The 19,999-nt window shown below is 33.5% G+C and overlaps 1 protein-coding gene across 1 annotated transcript in view; it reads left to right on the top strand.

Moving 5' to 3' along the window:
- LOC140052198 (sodium/calcium exchanger 3-like) overlaps window positions 1–19,999 on the top strand; it is a 31,326-nt gene that overhangs the window by 484 nt on the left and 10,843 nt on the right. Inside the window, exons 2-4 of the mRNA XM_072097654.1 lie at window positions 1,145–1,949; window positions 15,759–15,991; window positions 17,117–17,295. Coding sequence (XP_071953755.1) covers window positions 1,226–1,949; window positions 15,759–15,991; window positions 17,117–17,295 — 1,136 coding nt within the window. The 5' untranslated portion in view covers window positions 1,145–1,225. The remainder of the gene's footprint in view (window positions 1–1,144; window positions 1,950–15,758; window positions 15,992–17,116; window positions 17,296–19,999) is intronic.

Consider the following 19,999-nt stretch of genomic DNA (forward strand, 5'->3'; position numbering starts at 1 on the left):
ATTGAAAATTTGAGAAGGGTTGAGCACCTCGTCTGCCTCATCATGCTGGCTACAGCCCTGATTGAATGTTGATATAATGAGTATAAAACCAGTGTGGTATAACATTTCCAAATTACAGTACAGTACACCTGTCATTATTATTTATTTTATCATGAGGAGATTCATTTTTTGATAAAAACTTGAAAAATGTCAGCAAGTCTAATTTCGAACCATATACCATGATTTCTGCTGCTAAGTGTCCTAGTTTGAAAAGGCACTTTAGAAAAATATGGGTCTTTGAACCAAATGAACACCAGCTCGAGCCTCCAACTACCCGGACCCACTCCCCCACCTTCCTACAATATAACTCTTAAGCTTGTTTTATTCCGATTGATTTTGAAATCCGATAAAACATTTCCACAAGAAATGTATAACTGACAGTTGGATGTTTTATGTGTTATTGATGTTTCTGTTTAGTAATGTTAACATTGCTTATTCAAGGCCGGCAATACAGGATGTAATACAGTTTGTGGTTTCATTTGTTGTGAAGGCACTCCCAAATATTCAAAGTGGGCGTCAGATAAATCTAAATCTTTTCTTGTTTGTTTTACCCAAAATAAAACACTAACAGTTAATTAAGATCAACAAATATATGATTCATCAGGAGGACTAAGCAGTAAGTCAGCCCAATATGTATTTATTCTGTCTTTATATTGAATGACACTTTCAGTGCTAAAGCAAGTGGTTCAGAAAATATAACAATATAATAAAAATAATTCAAAGAAAAACTAACGTTCAGTAATTTACATTATTACACACACATTTACAAAAACCTACAAATATACAGTATAAATAATGGAAGGAATTCAAGGTAAAAAAAATACTTTGAAAGTTGAAAGTATCATAAATTTATAGAAAGTACACAAATAATATAATACCTTGTATTGCTGCTGTAATATGCATCACAGCATCCCTTGTTGTCAGGGCACTCCCTGTTCAACAGTGTGGGCGGCTTGTTATCATAGCCATTGACTTCAGACGCTACTCAAGCGTTCCTATTGGCTCGTGCTATAAGCCAATGACAATTAATACAGGAAGGCCTTTTTGCTATAAGTTTTGTCATGCTTAACCTACTTGCTTACTCTTGTTTTGTCCTTTTTTTTAGGTTGTCTGTTTTCACTGTAGAACCAGAACTTGACCAAATCTTTTTATCGATTCCTAATTTTCTTCATTACAATCTTTCAATATGGATATGAATATTTCTACTACCCCGGCACCAACGAATGGTTGCCCTGTGCCACCGGATAACGGAAATTCGTCTGCTTGCACTGGTCTTATACTTCCGATTATTCCCGGTGAAGAAGATTGGAACCAAGGCTTTCGAGGTTTCTTATACATGGCTGGGTTGCTATGGAGTTTTATGGGTGTGGCCATCGTGGCAGATATTTTCATGGTAGCGATTGAGGTTATTACAAGTAAAACAAAGAAAGTGAAATTGGCCAATCCTGATGCGCCAGGCGGAATTGAGGAGATAGAAATTAGAGTATGGAACGATACTGTCGCAAATTTAACCCTTATGGCATTGGGTTCCAGTGCCCCGGAAATCCTTCTGTCTATAATAGAGATTGTTGGAAATAATTTCCATGCCGGAGAACTGGGACCAAGCACAATAGTGGGATCCGCAGCTTTTAACCTTTTGGTTATCACAGCTGTGTGTATCATGGGCATTCCTAAGGGAGAGTCAAAGAGGATTCGAACTATCAAAGTATTTATGGTCACTACATCATTCTCAATCTTCGCTTATATCTGGCTGTTCCTCGTCGTTTCTGTCATTTCCGAAAGCAAGGTAGATTTGTGGGAAGCTTTTGTCACCTTCTTGTGTTTTCCGATACTCATCATTATCGCCTTTGTCGCAGACAAAGATTATTGTGGCGAGAAAAAAGAGACGACAGAGATTGAGCTAGGAGTTGGTAAGGATTTTTTTTACAAATTTTATAAAATTATTTTGTATTGTATGTACGGTAATTCATTTTTCATTTATCATCATTTACTCAAAAAGCCTGCTGTAAACCTATATATGCAAGGTGGGCTTTATACACAATAGGGACTAAACACACGGTGGGCTTATATTGTAAACAGGGTGCTTATACTATAAACAAGGTGGGCTTATACTGTACACAGGGTGGGCTTTTACATAGTGGGGACTATAGCACAGGGTGGGCTTATACTGTTCACAGGGCAGGCTTTTACACAGCCGGGACTATAGCACAGGGTGGGCTTATACTGTTCACAGGGCAGGCTTTTACACAGCCGGGACTATAGCACAGGGTGGGCTTATACTGTACACAGGGCGGGCTTTTACACAGCCGGGACTATAGCACAGGGTGGGCTTATACTGTACACAGGGTGGGCTTTTACACAGCCGGGACTATAGCACAGGGTGGGCTTATACTGTACACAGGGTGGGCTTATACTGTACACAGGGTGGGCTTATACTGTACACAGGGTGGGCTTTTACACAGTGGGGACTATAGCACAGGGTGGGCTTATACTGTACACAGGGTGGGCTTATACTGTACACAGGGTGGGCTTATACTGTACACAGGGTGGGCTTTTACACAGTGGGGACTATAACACAGGGTGGGATTATACTGTACACAGGGTGGGCTTTTACACAGTGGGGACTATAGCACAGGGTGGGCTTATACTGTACACAGGGTGGGCTTTTACACAGCCGGGACTATAGCACAGGGTGGGCTTATACTGTACACAGGGTGGGCTTATACTGTACACAGGGTGGGCTTTTACACAGTGGGGACTATAGCACAGGGTGGGATTATACTGTACACAGGGTGGGCTTTTACACAGTGGGGACTATAGCACAGGGTGGGCTTATACTGTACACAGGGTGGGCTTTTACACAGCCGGGACTATAGCACAGGGTGGGCTTATACTGTACACAGGGTGGGCTTATACTGTACACAGGGTGGGCTTTTACACAGTGGGGACTATAACACAGGGTGGGATTATACTGTACACAGGGTGGGCTTTTACACAGTGGGGACTATAGCACAGGGTGGGCTTATACTGTACACAGGGTGGGCTTTTACACAGTGGGGACTATAGCACAGGGTGGGCTTATACTGTACACAGGGTGGGCTTATACTGTACACAGGGTGGGCTTATACTGTACACAGGGTGGGCTTTTACACAGTGGGGACTATAGCACAGGGTGGGCTTATACTGTACACAGGGTGGGCTTTTACACAGCCGGGACTATAGCACAGGGTGGGCTTATACTGTACACAGGGTGGGCTTATACTGTACACAGGGTGGGCTTTTACACAGCCGGGACTATAGCACAGGGTGGGCTTATACTGTACACAGGGTGGGCTTTTACTGTACACAGGGTGGGCTTTTACACAGTGGGGACAATAGCACAGGGTGGGCTTTTACTGTACACAGGGTGGGCTTTTACACAGCCGGGACTATAGCACAGGGTGGGCTTATACTGTACACAGGGTGGGCTTTTACACAGCCGGGACTATAGCACAGGGTGGGCTTATACTGTACACAGGGTGGGCTTATACTGTACACAGGGTGGGCTTTTACACAGTGGGGACTATAGCACAGGGTGGGATTATACTGTACACAGGGTGGGCTTTTACACAGCCGGGACTATAGCACAGGGTGGGCTTATACTGTACACAGGGTGGGCTTTTACTGTACACAGGGTGGGCTTTTACACAGTGGGGACTATAGCACAGGGTGGGCTTATACTGTACACAGGGTGGGCTTATACTGTACACAGGGTGGGCTTATACTGTACACAGGGTGGGCTTTTACACAGTGGGGACTATAGCACAGGGTGGGCTTATACTGTACACAGGGTGGGCTTATACTGTACACAGGGTGGGCTTATACTGTACACAGGGTGGGCTTTTACACAGTGGGGACTATAGCACAGGGTGGGCTTATACTGTACACAGGGTGGGCTTTTACACAGCCGGGACTATAGCACAGGGTGGGCTTATACTGTACACAGGGTGGGCTTATACTGTACACAGGGTGGGCTTTTACACAGTGGGGACTATAGCACAGGGTGGGCTTATACTGTACACAGGGTGGGCTTTTACACAGCCGGGACTATAGCACAGGGTGGGCTTATACTGTACACAGGGTGGGCTTATACTGTACTACACAAAGGATGATTGCAAATTTTGTAATTTAAAACTGATCCTTAAATGAATATGATAGAATGACCTTTGAAAGTATATAGAGTAAAATACACAATCATAGAGGAAATTTACAGGATGAATTACTGTAGCTCACAAGGATGTCATGAATGATATCAAGTTTATGTGACAAAAACTGTGAAAGTGTCCATATATGGACATGATGATGTCATATCACTATCATATTTGGGCACATCACACTTTTTTTTGTCGTCAAACTAGTTTGATAGTGTAGACAGAGCTTAAGAAATAGCAATTACGGTAGCTATTTTATTTTTTTATTTTTTAAGTACTGTTATTGTAAAAATAAAAAATGAAATTCGTTGAGGTTAGAAACTGGTAAATAAATCATTCTATCCCTGGGAGTAGTTCAATTGTTCTTTTTAAATAAAAGTCTATTAGTCAACCATTGATTCATTATAGCTGGCCTAAAGTTCCTTTTTGTGTGGGAGACAAGTTTAACTTACTTCATGAATAGGCAGGGAATTTACCATTCTGCCTACTCACATTTTAAATCTCCATATTTGGTACTGTGGTTCCCACAGGTAATCTTCATTATTTATGCTTTTGTAAATTTATTTTGATATAAAATGCAATGCAAAATATTTTAGTATAGAACATTTCTCAATAAAAAATGAATTTTAAAATTTCACAGTCATATTTTTTAAAGGAAAATACCTTGTTAGGCTATTATTCTAGTATCGGTTGTTCTTCATTGTGACCATCAAGCACAGTAACATCATGACAGTGGTATACTTGTTTATAGATTAGAATAAAATACCACAACTCAATCATGGGTAAATTTCTGCCACAGTTCAGTTTTTCTGAGTCTGCTTTTGGAAAAACTATCTGTGTGGCAGTACAACAAACTTTTTCACCCATCAGTATAGGACAACCACACAGTATAGGACAACCACACAGTATAGGACAACCACACAGTATAGGACAACCACACAGTATAGGACAACCATACAGTATAGGACAACCATACAGTATAGGACAACCATACAGTATAGGACAACCATACAGTATAGGACAACCATACAGTATAGGACAAGCCCATACAATATAGGACAACCATACAGTATAGGACAACCATACAGTATAGGACAAGCCCATACAATATAGGACAACCATACAGTATAGGACAACCATACTATATACAGTAGGACAACCATACAGTATAGGACAACCATACAGTATAGGACAACCATACAGTATAGGACAAGCCCATACAATAGGACAACCATACAGTATAGGACAACCATACAGTATAGGACAACCATACAGTATAGGACAACCATACAGTATAGGACAACCATACAGTATAGTACAACCATACAGTATAGGACAACCATACAGTATAGGACAACCATACAGTATAGGACAACCATACAATATAGGACAACCATACAATATAGGACAACCATACAGTATAGGACAACCATACAGTATAGGACAACCATACAATATAGGACAACTGGATACAGTATAGGACAACCATACAGTATAGGACAACCATACAGTATAGGACAACCACACAGTATAGGACAACCATACAATATAGGACAACCATACAGTATAGGACAACCATACAGTATAGGACAACCATACAATATAGGACAACCATACAGTATAGGACAACCATACTGTATAGGACAACCATACAGTATAGGACAACCATACAGTAGACAACCATATTAGGCCTAGAGTATAGGCCTTCTCCACTTTTTTTAACTTTTAATGTTTTTGTCTTCCATTTTGCAACAAACTAGTAGGTCCTCCACAAATTATGCCCGCAGTGAAGCTTACTGTTGTTTACTATTCTAAACATTACAGTGACGTACTCACTGTAATGTATAGTACTGTATGTTCTGTACTAAGCTTGGATTAGGCTTAGTGCATTGATGCTCATAATAGCTGCTACACTTCAATGATTACATTAAAAATTCATCAGCTATACTACAGTACATCAGCCCAAATGGCTCTATAGAAGTATCACACTCAGCCACTGTAAAAGTATGCAGCACATTTGCACAAAACGCTTATCACTGTAGTGTAAGTAAGCCCAGCTACTGTATTTTATTGTATTTTCTTACAAAATATGATATGAAAAGGTAATATGCAAGAGCATCTCTGTTGATAACTCTGACAACATTTGTCATATTTAACATATTACAGTAGTCCCTTGTAGTAAAAACAAGATTTGCAAACAATTTTCCATGGTATAATACTGTAAGTCTGTATTTTATGCTTGATTTAAACATAAGGTTGTTTCTGTTCTGCTCTGGATTTCCATTTTCTTTTCTATATTTGAGGTTTTTAATTCACGTAAACAGATTGATTAAAGTGTGCAGTATTCATTAATTTCATAAAAGAAATTCTCGAATTAAACGTTTCTAATGGATAAACCTTGTAACACAATTACCTCAGTTACTGTAATTACTATACGCAATTATTAAAGCCACATCCCAAGAGGTTTAATGTTATTAGAATTTACATATCGCCCTAGCTGAGAAAATTACTAACATAAAATACATTAACTAAATACTTTCAATAAATTATTCATTCTCTTTTGAGGAATTATGTAGATATTAAATTGGTGATATAACATGGATATTTTCCAATACTTGTACTTTCACCACACTTGGGAAGTAATGTAGTGAGATTCCAATATCCATCCTGTAATTGGACTTGCTGTAGGATATGAACATTTAAAAAATAATAATCGATAAAAAGTGAAAGGTATACAAAAATCCAAACTTTTGAATATTTGACCTGCAAAAAATAATCTTAAAATTTCAGACCACCAAAATGATAATGTGAAATGTTATATAATCCATAGCTAGAGGCAGAACAAGAACTTTTTAACTGGGTCAAACAAGGTCAACAAGTAGCCTACAAATTAGGGACTAGTAATGCAGGAAGTATTTGATTTGAAGTATCAGTTTTTCTATTTAAATCCTGTCAAAAATATGACATTAAACGCCCGGCTGCGTAGGCCATGACTTCCTAGTGAAAGGGATGCAAACTACTAGCGTGGTATGTGACTCAAACTGCAACAGGTTTAGTGACGGATTTGCCATCTTGTGAGGTTTTTTGCAACCTGAATGACGTAGTTCCATTTGACTTGGGGTTTACCCCAGATATTAAGTGACATTTGTTACAAATTTGTATATTAAAGTGACATTTTGTACTAGCGTCTCAAAACTGATCTAATGATTTATTAGCATCTGTGCAACTGATTAGTATCCTAGTTAATCAATGTTTTGTATATTATAATTTTTTTTTAAATTAGTGTTTCAAAATCCTAAATCAACTTTTGTTTATTTTTGTTGGCCAATTGACGTTCTCCTTTCCTTAACATTTATTGTATTTTTACTGTTTTTTAATTAGAGGATGTATTTTGTTTTTCATTACGATTACATTTTTTGATATGGTCTTGCAATATATTTCAGCAATTGGGTTTGCTGCATTGTTTCAGCATCTGTAACTCACCGTATATTACTGTATAATTAATTTTAAAATTGTAGAAAACCATGAAGATTTTACCTCTTTGATAAAAACACCTTGTCCAATAAGATTTCTAATATTCGTTTTCCCTGACACGTTAAGAAAGAAGAGTGTCTTAGCCCTGGTTGCCATGACAATTTAGAGCATACTATATTTTTATAGCTCTAAGATAAACCCATTACTTTTATGAATATTACAATAATATAGTGCAAACACATGGAACGTTTTGTTCATTTTCTAAATGCGTCTACTAAATTATTGAGTATTGTAATGCTATGGTACACAGTTATATAAAATTATGAAAAAATCCATAATTCTGGAATATATTTGCATAGAATTTTAACAATACATTGCACGTTTTGTGAATAATTCTTATCATTGATCGCATTTTTTTAATAAGTATTCTCCGTCTCCTCCGTAGCGACGTATATTATCTTAAATTACAGATTATATATGTATAACCTGTTTATATATTCTAATGCTTTGAATATACAGTATTTGTATACTGTATACTTTCATCCAGTTTGTTTAGACAGACACAATTATAATGCATGAATACAAATGACGATTAGAGTGTTTATGGTGTCCCATGATTACCTGAGTCAAGGAGTTATTGTAGTAGGTGGATTGCTATATAATTATAGTAGGCTAGATATAATTATAGTAGGCTAGATGGTGCCTAGAACTCATCAGATCTGAACTGAGATCTGAGTTTTCTAGACACCTAGTGTAGATTTCCAGATGCAGTACCAGCATAGTAACTATGGGATTATAGGTTATGTGAAAATAATTGCATATATTGTAAAAGCTTTTTTTTATTTGCACCATAAACATATTTATAATGAACTCCAATTATTATACAATAAAATAAAGAAATAATGTCAACAACAGTTGTCACAACATTTCCTAGCTCCGCCCTATTTTCTTTTGCCAATTGATCAAACAGAATATATATAATATATTCAGAAATGCACATTGTTCAAATTCACCGAGGTTTATTGTAATACGTTCACCAATATTCATTGTTCAAATTCAGTGATGTTTGTTGTTTTGTGTTAATTTCATAAACGATTCCATTCTGAAAAAAAAATTGAATTTATTACTTACAGTTGATCAGTGCAATATTATTGTTGTACTACCTGTAGTGCAGATCTGGCATAGCCTACAGACAACTCTCCCATTAACCAACAAACTCTTTGAAAACAGAAAATCTCTCCCAAAACCAGACTTTTATTGAGTTTCAATTCTTTTTTAGCCATTAAAAACACATTTATAATTTACTACAATTCCAGAAAAACAGACATATTATTAGTCAGGTATCCGGAGAGTTGACTGTGCCATACATATCTTTGTGGAAGAAATCAAGAAATATTTTAACACACTTTGCAAAGTATTTGAACATCTCAACTGGTATCTTCCACCTCCCCTCCCCCCCCCCTCCCCCCCCTCCCCCCCTCCCCACTCCTCATCATGTAACCTGCCATTTTATCCAATCATCTTTAACCATCACCCTTCTCACTTATTTCATTTTACAAAGTATTCTTGCTTCATTTTTAAGTTTAAGGGTCACAATTTTTTAAATATTTTTATTTTGTTTTAATAATTTCATTCATACTGCTTATAGCCTAAGTCTATTATTATTTTTATCATTTATTTTGCAAACATTTTATGTAAATTATTTGCTGGAATGACAATTTAATTAATTTCTTTGTTTTATTTTGGTTGACAGGTGGGAAGAGTAAGTATGGCTTAATTTGATATACTTGTCATGCATTGGTGTTGGCTTTTATCAGTTCATTTTCTACTCACATAAGATATTCCAGCCTTAATTTGTTTCATTCCAAAACATTACATTATCGCATGAGGTTGAAATATTAATGCAAGGTACTGTATGTCTAGACTTTAGTTCGACCAAAAATTTCTAGACATAATGATAAACAGTAACTCTTCCAAATTTTCATTAAATAGTACTATTTTTAGCTCTATGGAAGTGTGTTTTGGAAGACAAACTTTGAACCCAACTCTCATGTTTGATCACAGGGGGTTGAATGTATAGGGTTAATTGTATTCCTAACCAGTTTGGTTTAAAAAAAGGAATACTTATAGATGTTCAAATATTGAACATTAATAAACAGCACTAACCAAAGCTAGATGTGAATGCATGAACGTTTACTACTAAACTAAAGTAGTAGAATATGACAGTTTCTACACATTTCATTATTCTATTTGGGTTTTCTGAATTAAGTTGTATATTGTTTGTAATACTCACTGAAGGAGTTTGTAGAAACATCTTTTTTCTATAGTACTGTATATCTTCTCAAATTACTGGAAAGAGTTTTAGTCTGAAATCAATTATGTTCACTTTGGTGTAGAACAAACTAATTAATGCAGGGGAGACATTTAGCTGTTTGTTTTCAAACTTTTGAAGATCGAAACGTATCATAAATTTGCATTTTATTTGTTGATAATTTAACGAATTTACATCAGTGATTATAATGCATGATTTTTTAATATTTGTTAAATTAAAAATTAAATTTTAATTGCAAACAGCTTGATATTATAATGGAATTTTTATAACTAAGTTATTTTCTGTTCTTTTTTTACTCTCTTCACATAATTTTCCTATAGGCCTACTACCTTCTTTTTATCAGTCTGATTTCATTTGGTAAAAAAATTCTATAATCAATATGCGTGGGCTGGAGAATATTGGATACTGCTATGGTAATAAATGGTAATGTCAACAATTCTAGGCAATAATTATAATAATGTTTTGATAATCTTTATCAATATCAGTTAAGGTTATTTACAATTAAAACCATAAAACTAACTATCTGCCTCTGTGCAGTGTATAACTAGGCTACTGTATTTACCTAAATTGCTGGCATCCATAAGGCCTTCTGTATATTTAAAAGCAAAGTTTTTAGGGGAAATATATGGCTTTTCACAAAATACTAAACACACAAAAGCTAAATCAAATCAAAAGGTAAACAATCGGGTATATAAAGTGTACCTGTCAATTAGGAAGTGAACTAAAAAAAATTAATGAGAGCAATTATATATAATGTAAATTGGCTTTAAGTGTCACCTCATTTATCTTTGCTCTATAAACTAAAATCAAAATATGTTTTAGTTTAGTTTAAGGTTGAAGAAAAATAAGATTATATGGCCTTATGCCAGGTATGGTATTTTACCCAGATTATGTTATTCAAAGTGTGATATCATTACATCCAACAACATCCACAACATCCCCATCCCCAATTTAATATTAAAGTCACTTTTTGTTTTGTAAATTCATGATTTATCATGCTTTATTAAAGTATGTCTCATTTATTTATTATGAATCTATCATTTCATTACATTGGTACAGTACACTAAGCTGGTATACTCAGCACTGGTCACACTGAAGCTTGATTATAAATTCAAACCATGTGTCAAATGTTGCTTTCTGCTTACGAAACAACCTGCTGTTTTTGTTCAAAGTAAACAACAAAATGTTGTACGCAAGCAATATTGCAATCATTTGGTAGATTTGATATCACTTTCCAGCATAATTTTAGTCTAATTTTAACTACAATTTTAAATAAAAATCATAGATATATTTTATAGTTCTGAATAAGTAGTTATTATAGAGATAGTAGCCATATGTGGAACTACACACCATGGGTACTGTACATGATTGGTTTGTTAGTTTAGGGGATGGGGAGGAGGTGTTGGGAGATAAGGAACATGGTAGTGTAATTATGTAGTAATGTCAAAGTACTAAAAATACTAAAATATTCAACATTAAATTCAAGTTTTGATTATTCCCTTTAAAACAAATTTTGCCCAGGTACTTTTTTTCAAAAATCCCACATGATAAATGTCTTTTTTTAATTGGTTGCTGAAGCTTGAATCAAGTATTAAATGTTTGCACATGCTCACTAACCTTACAAAGTCTAATAAAGTATCATTTTGTATTCAGTATCAAAATAGGGATCTATTATATTTTGCTGTGCTTTGATTTGATATTGATTAGTGGGATTGTTGCGATATGCATATGCCCATCCCACCAATTTAGAAAACAGATTAACACTGATTAACACTGTTAATTATGTACTGTATTCCAAAGGTTTTTAAGGACAGAAGGAAGGTTCTGCAAGAATTGAAAATATTAGCCCAATCAGTGGACAATGAATTTTGCTGTTTTAGATGAATGTTTTTCAATATATTTGTGTTCATAATGGGTGTGTTGTACTTTAGTATTGTCAATAGCTGCAGTATAGTGTTTATATTGCATAAACCACTGGCTTTTGTTAACACCTTGTTAAGATACAGACTCTTCAGTGTCTAAGCTGAGATTATGTAATTTATGTAGAAAAAGACCCCACCTCAATTTACACACCGGCTGAATACATAAATATGTTTTAAAAAATATCATGCATTGTTTTAAAAAATATCATGCATTGTTAAAAATATATTATGAGTTCTATAGAAGAAGCCTGGTAATGGTATCATTTCATATCAACTAATTAAGCTTTTGAAAATGTTTTTAACCTTTTGGTAGATATCGAAATCTATCCTTGTACAGCTTTTGTTTCTTTGTATTGTCATCTTACAAAAGAGTTCATCCAAGTGATCATAAAAGCCTTCTCATCATCCAAAATGTTTTATTGTTTGGCAGACACACTCCAATGCCAAATAATATTTCTAAAGCCGATCTCATAATATTTTCTTTACCAAATGCAAACACTTTGTGTCATAGTACTTAGTGGAAAAACCTATTATGTACATGAACAGTCTTAAATAGTAATGTCAATATTACTATTGCATGATTTACAGAAACATACTGTGCAGTACGCAAAGAATATGCTTCACAATCAGAGCAAAGAAATAGACTGCAGTAACTGTGCAATTTGGATCCCACTCGGACGCAACGCAAGGATGTCAGTGCAAGCAGTTTGACCAATCACAAGCAATCGATTAACCAAACGATAGCTTGTTTTTAGTCAAATTATTTGCTTTACTTTTTTGTTGCGTTCTAGTGGGAACCAGGCTTACTGTATCAAGGCATCCACTTGCATTATTATAATTTTATTTCTGATACAGTACATTCACTACTTTAAGCTAAATGTCATTTATACTGTTAATTTGTGGCCATTTATACATTATACCTAAATCGTTCTGTTATTAACCATCAACTGTAATTTTACTATTCATGACCAATGCATAATTCATAATTGCCTAGTTCTAGCATATGGACACAGAATTTACACAACTAATTTCAAACACAATTGAAGCAGTGATAAAAGCTTGCATTCATTATCTAATGACATCGATTAATGAATTATATTTCGCAACTACTACTGTACAAATGAGATAACGGTTTGCGAGTACTGTATCTCATATACAGTAGCCCATCGGGTTAGTGAGCAAGGCCACAGGGGTGGATTTAGGGGGAACCCTCCTATTTAGACAACTAACATTAAATAAATACTGTACACAGCTGTCGAAAATTCATTTTGCAATATTCAGAAACCTGTGCAAATGCAACAAGTAAAAAACTCACTTTTTTAACCAAGACTACTTGAAAAATTAAAGTTAGTATGCGAACATATTAATTTGTAAAAATTCACTTGGCAGCCTACAGTATATAAGTAAGATTAAAAGGATTTTACAACATGCACATATACTGTAGCCACCAGCATAAAGTTTAAAGGTCGCTGCTGCGATAAACTCCTAGGTTATAAATACTGTTAAAAATCTGACTATTATAGATTTCTGTGAATCCAGAATATTGTAATTTACAGGTCATGACATTGCCTTGTTTGTATTAGCAACCATTAGATATAAAATGGGCAGCAGCAGTGTACGAACCAACACCTCATTTGAACAATTGGCTATAGTGCCAACAGAATAAGCCGCCCTTCAATTCACACTAGCAATATGTATACATAGGTGTGGTAATTACGTCTCATCTAAAAGCTAATTCATCTAATTCTAATTTCATAATGTATGATAAGTTGCAATCAATTTTACTTGAATACACAATTTTTCAATGGTATTGCAATTATTTAACTGAATGGGTTTTGAGCTGTACCAGATGAATACAATGGAAACTATTTCTACAGCAAAGACCACTAATTATAATCTCCTTAGAAGAATATTTTGTAGCACTGTAAATGTAAATTATAGATATTGTTTATTCATGTACAGTATGGGAGAAGGTTTTGGAAAAAGACATGTCCTGACCCCAAAACTGCTTTAGAGCATCCAAAGTATATAAATAATAGACGGAGCATTAAGTCAAGGAAAACGAACCCCGTTTACAACCCACTACAGCTTAGTATGTCTTAAAATATGAGCTATACTTAAAATATGAGCTAAAAGTATGAGCTATACTTACTTATAGCTATACTGTTACTTTAATAAATAAATTGCTCCTTTAAGACATTGAACTATTTATAGCAAGATGGAATTCAAAATTGATATCAAATTAAAATGTAATATTAAACAGAAATATAATTATTTCAGAAACACTTAATTATTCATATTTTTACATTCATATCTATTAGAACGAAGAACAAGTTTCATAAACTGAATTATTATTAAAATTACTTCCAGTTTATTAGTATCTTCTCTCTTGGGCACATCGAGGTATGACTAAAATTCCAAATGAGGTCATCATCGTTAATTATTAACTATAAACATATAATACAAGAAGATAACAAATTACTTTGAGAACACACCTTGAATGCGGGATACAATAATTGTAAATGGTAAATTGTTAGATTGTTAGTCTGTTTGGGTCATTTTAATCAAAATATTAATTTTAGGTTAAGAGACCAGAAGTCCGTCATTTTATCAAAATAAGGGTAGAGTTCAAATTTCAAATCATTTTCACTATTATTAATGATCTTTTTTTATGAATACCGAAAGTAAAGAGATCACAATCTAGTATATGGATAACATTTAAAGGCAGTTGTGGTGGAACGTGTCACAGAATATTCTTTCCTAAGATCTTGGTATGTTTCTTACCAAATAAGTCTAGTGCAAACAGAATATAGACATTCTTAGCTGTCTAAGTTTGTCATAGGTATATAATATTTCAAACTTAGCAAATTTCTGTTATGCATTTGCCAGATATTTGGAATGTATTGTATGCTATTCAATCTAAATATCTATAGTAATAATAGTGATCCACTGTAGGCCGACTGTAGCTAATTACAGTACCTGATCTTCATAGCCTTTCTCTCCTGAATGAAAAGGAAGGAAGAGTTTTTGAGTTGAACTCTCTGACCTAACAAATGGGACAGTCCGCAAACCACGCCCTCTAGTGGTAACATCCTAGCATACCATAATTTAAGTGTCCACTGATAAGTTTGATATACAGTAAGATACTATGAAATTAACTCTGTAAAAAGTGAGGCACTATAATAAAAGTGAGGCACTATAATAAAAGTGAGGCACTATAATATTTCAAACATTAAATCATCTTCACTGGATGGATAATTGAATCACAATAGTAGCCTGCCTCACTTTGAGTTTGTTTTATATTATCAAATTTTAATTTAATTTAGTAATTTTTCATTTTTTTTATTTACTTTTGAGTCTCTTTTGTTAAACCCACTTGCATGCTACAGTATTTTCTTTTTAGATTTGTTTTTGTCATTTAGAAAATAGTTCTTTAGTTTACTATGAAACAAAGTTATTAGAAGTCCTGTTTTACCCTTCTCTAAACTGTTTTTGGTTTAATATAAGTTGATTTTGTAGAAAAATAAGTTGGACACGTTGATACAGTAGATGTTCATATTTTTAGGTTTTAGAAAAAATGATAGTCTTTGTGTAGAAACAAATAAATTGTAAAGTTGCGCAGTCGTTAAAACTGTTAAACAAATTGTATAAAATAGTTGTGATAGAATAGAACTACTGTTTAATTGATAATAGTTGTAGATGACCATACATTTTTTTTGGGTGTGAAATATTCTAGAACATAGAAAAAGTTTGCCTTAACTTATTAAATATTGTAATATTATGTTTTGTTGTTTGTAACAGGAGAAGGGGAAAAGTTCTTTACAGCCGGCCATGAGGTTGATCGTGAAGTGGTACGTGATTTCATGAAAGAAGTCGGGAAACATCCTGATATTGACGAAAGCATGATCGCTAAACTCGTTGCTATTGAATGTCAGCAACATCAACATCATAGCCGCGGATGGTACAGAATTAACGCTTCTCGTAACATGATGGGTAGAACCAAGGTGGATGAGCAGGATCCGCACGCATTGGAGGTATGATTCAACAAACTTAGTACCTGTATTGTGGTATCTTTGAATTCCTTTAATTATTATTTTATTTGAAAATAAAATCATTAAAATGATTAAAATAAATATTATAAATATATTTCAAATTTTATTTAATAATACTGTAATAATAGAAAGATTTATCTTATTTTCTTTATTTGTTTTAATGTTTATGTTAATATTTGACGATTGGAAATTTCTTTTTGATGTTGATCGTAGCTGTTTGGTTTTAATTTTCGTGTTTTCTATCAGAGGTGTTTTGTCTTTCTTTGTCTTTTAAATCTGTTCATTTGTATTTGGCAGAAATTTGAATAAAGATAAAATATTAGAGTATTTTCCATTTATTTTGAATGAGATGAATGTTTCAACACTTTAACATCTGTTGACATTTCAAACTTGCATTTTAGTAGTTTTGTAATGTATGTTAACAGCTTATGTGCGACTTGTGCTGCATCCTAATCCAATGGAAATGAAAAATACTGATTGATAATTTAAGTACATCATACTGTATTATAATACATAAAACATACTTTTAAAACTAATTTGTAGTCTATAAACCATTATTGTATGAGAAATATTTTCTGTATTTCTTTTTGTGCATAATATATAAAAATATATGAAGAAAAATACTTATGTCATCTGCAAAATTATTTTTTGTTCGAATTGATGAGAATTTTAATATAGTTTAGTATAGTATGATTTTAATTACACAAACCAAAAGTTGTGTTTGTATACGAGTTTTGTAAATTTTAATATCTTCTAGTATCATGTTAGGAATTTTTGTAATATCAGGGAATAAATTAGTATTATTACTGTTCCTTAACAAAATGTTTTCAGCAACAAAAAAATGCAATTGATTACCAATATTTATTACTTTCAAGCATTTTGTTATCTAATGTGGATGTAAAAATTGTCATAGCAACCATCAACACAAATTATTTCCCTAAATGTCAAAAGTAAGATGTATAATATCAAGGATTATATTGCAAGTTACAGAAGAATAATTAGAAAAATTACATTTTAAAAGTCTGTGGATACACCATAGCTTCTGTGTATATGCTTTTTAATTTTAAAAACCCTTGAAGATCAACAACATTTAATAATTTTTTTCAGCTCTATAACAAAATTAAGAACAAGGAATTGCCCAATTTATCTAAAGACGAGCTTGAATATGGAACGGATAAAGCAGTGGTCGAGTTTGCTGCTGTGTCGTACTCTGTTATGGAAAATGCGGGTCGTGTCAAAGTAGGAATTGTACGACGAGGAAACAAAAAAAGCCAAGTTATTTTCAAGTAAGTGCTTTTCTTTATGTTTACTAGTATCGGTTCTGTTCAAGTTTCTGTAATGTGTTGTTTACCTTGCAAAATAACCCCTAAAGGAACTTAAAACCTGCTATTTAAGTAACATGACTTTACTTTAAGTAGGCAAATATAGAATATGAATCGACATTTTCAAATACAAGTTATAGCATATTTTTACATAAAGAGAAGTCGGTTTATAATATTTTAAAGAGGATAAAGTAATTCTCATTTCCCTGGAGGCCTAAGAATATTGACAACAGTGCTGAGTAAATTGAACATATGTTATAGATAGGCAAAATTGATGATTTTATGAAAATGAGATATCGCTTATATACCACAACCAGTTTAATAGTACTACTCAAATGTTAAACTTTAAATTCATTGATATGCTGGTATCTGCAGAAACCAGTTTAATAGTACTACTCAAATGTTAAACTTTAAATTCATTGATATGCTGGTATCTGCAGAAACTGCATATCATTAAATGCTGCTAGTTCCCAAAGGTTGTGAACAAGTAGTAGTTGACAACAAGGTGCAATTGATTTATATTGAATATTCTGTTAGCTATTGAGTTATAATATATAATAATTTACAACTTGAGGCTAGAGTAGTAAATAGTAATAATAATACTGGAGGAGCTCCAAATGGTCATTGAGAAGAGTAGCCAAAAGTTAAGGACATTTCAATTTGTATAAGTTGAATATGCGGTACACAGTAATTAATATTGCTGATAGGCACCTCATAGAGCAAATATTTGCTTTTTGAGAGAATTTTAACAAAACGTCAAACTACTATACATCTTTTGATTAAGACCTAACTTAACAGAAAGGTTTGAAGGAAGATGCTTATTCCTTTTACATATTGAAACTTGCATGAGAAAAAAAAACCCTGTTGGACCCATGGAATATAAGTTGATATCATATCAGGCCTACCACCCACGCAACTGAATATGACTATTGTATTCTCACTGCAGTGTAATCTGCAAAGGAACTAACTATTGATAGCTTGTTAACGAAACTAATTAATTGACCTTGTGTCATATCTTAACAAGACTATGGTTTCATTGTTCAATATCATATTTAATTTATTTTAATTCAATGAATATCCCATTATTAAATTTGTATAATTAATAAATTTGTACAGCTGTAAAAAAAGGTTGTTGTTTTTTGTGTAATTGTTTGCAGTAAGCCATAGGGTTTGTGTATTATGTGATTTATACTGCTTTGAGGCAATTCAATAACTTGACAGGAGTATTGCAGAGGTTCACCTGTTTAGTATGTGTTTTGGCAGAGAATAAAAGATTGTGTGTCTTCGTTTTGCTGGGACCATTTCTAAACTAAAATTAACAAAAAAATTTTTAAATGAGCCAAAATGTACTGTATACAGTAGCAAGCAGAAAGTACTGGGATAAGTACAAACTGCTATTAGCTCAGCTAAATAGCCCTGGTAACGTAACTAATCATTACACAACTATGATAATACAGGTAATAAATTATAATAATCATAAAATTATCTCTAGTACCATTACTGTACTGGACATTGTCCAGTCAAACATTGTAGAATTCTTGTAAATCTCTTCTACAGACATGATCATACAGTTCTTCTTTATGATGTCTAAATAATTTATGAGCTATCAAATTTCAAAAGTGATTGATTACCTTTAATCTAGTTTCAAATTAGAATACATCTTAAGCAACTCATGGTCTTGTGTTATCCAGTGGTAAAAGCAAGCATCTTAAAAAGGTGTAAAGTTACTCTTTAAATATAATATAACACTAGAGGGGAAAATAGCAAACTAGAGTGCTTGCGTTTCTATTATGAATTTACCTTTATCTATAAAATGCATATTCTCTAATTTTACAATTCTTTGTACATTAATGATTTTGTTATGTTATGTTTCAGAAGAATTTTATAATTATTCAAATAAAAAACAAAATAATAGTTTATAGTAATTTTTAATTTGATTGGTATAGTCTAAAAGTTGCATTGAATAAATTTAATTCAGGTAAACTAAATTGGTTATGATAATTGTTTTTACTACTAAAAGTTCTAATACTGTGCAGAAACAGTGTGGTGGTAGGTAGGTCTAGGCTCATCAACAATCAATGCCAGTATAAAATTGTTAAGGAAAGTACATTCAAAATTTTTAAAATATACACTTAATGGTAAACATAAACATAGTAAACAAATAAGACATGGAAGGATCAAGAAGGTATATCTAGTTAGTAACACTATAACACTGCAGTATATGACACTACAATACTAGTAACACTATAACACTACAGTATATGACACTACAATACTAGTAACACTATAACACTGCAGTATATGACACTACAATACTAGTAACACTATAACACTACAATACTAGTAACACTATAACACTGCAGTATATGACTCTACAATACTAGTAACACTATAACACTGCAGTATATGACTCTACAATACTAGTAACACTATAACACCACAGTATATGACACTACAATACTAGTAACACTATAACACTACAATACTAGTAACACTATAACACTACAGTATATGACACTACAATACTAGTAACACTATAACACTACAGTATATGACACTACAATACTAGTAACAGTATAACACTACAGTATATGACTCTACAATACTAGTAACACTATAACACTGCAGTATATGACTCTACAATACTAGTAACACTATAACACTACAG

Source organism: Antedon mediterranea, chromosome 1 (assembly GCF_964355755.1).
Source record: "Antedon mediterranea chromosome 1, ecAntMedi1.1, whole genome shotgun sequence".
In the NCBI taxonomy this organism is placed as follows: Eukaryota; Metazoa; Echinodermata; class Crinoidea; order Comatulida; family Antedonidae; genus Antedon; species Antedon mediterranea.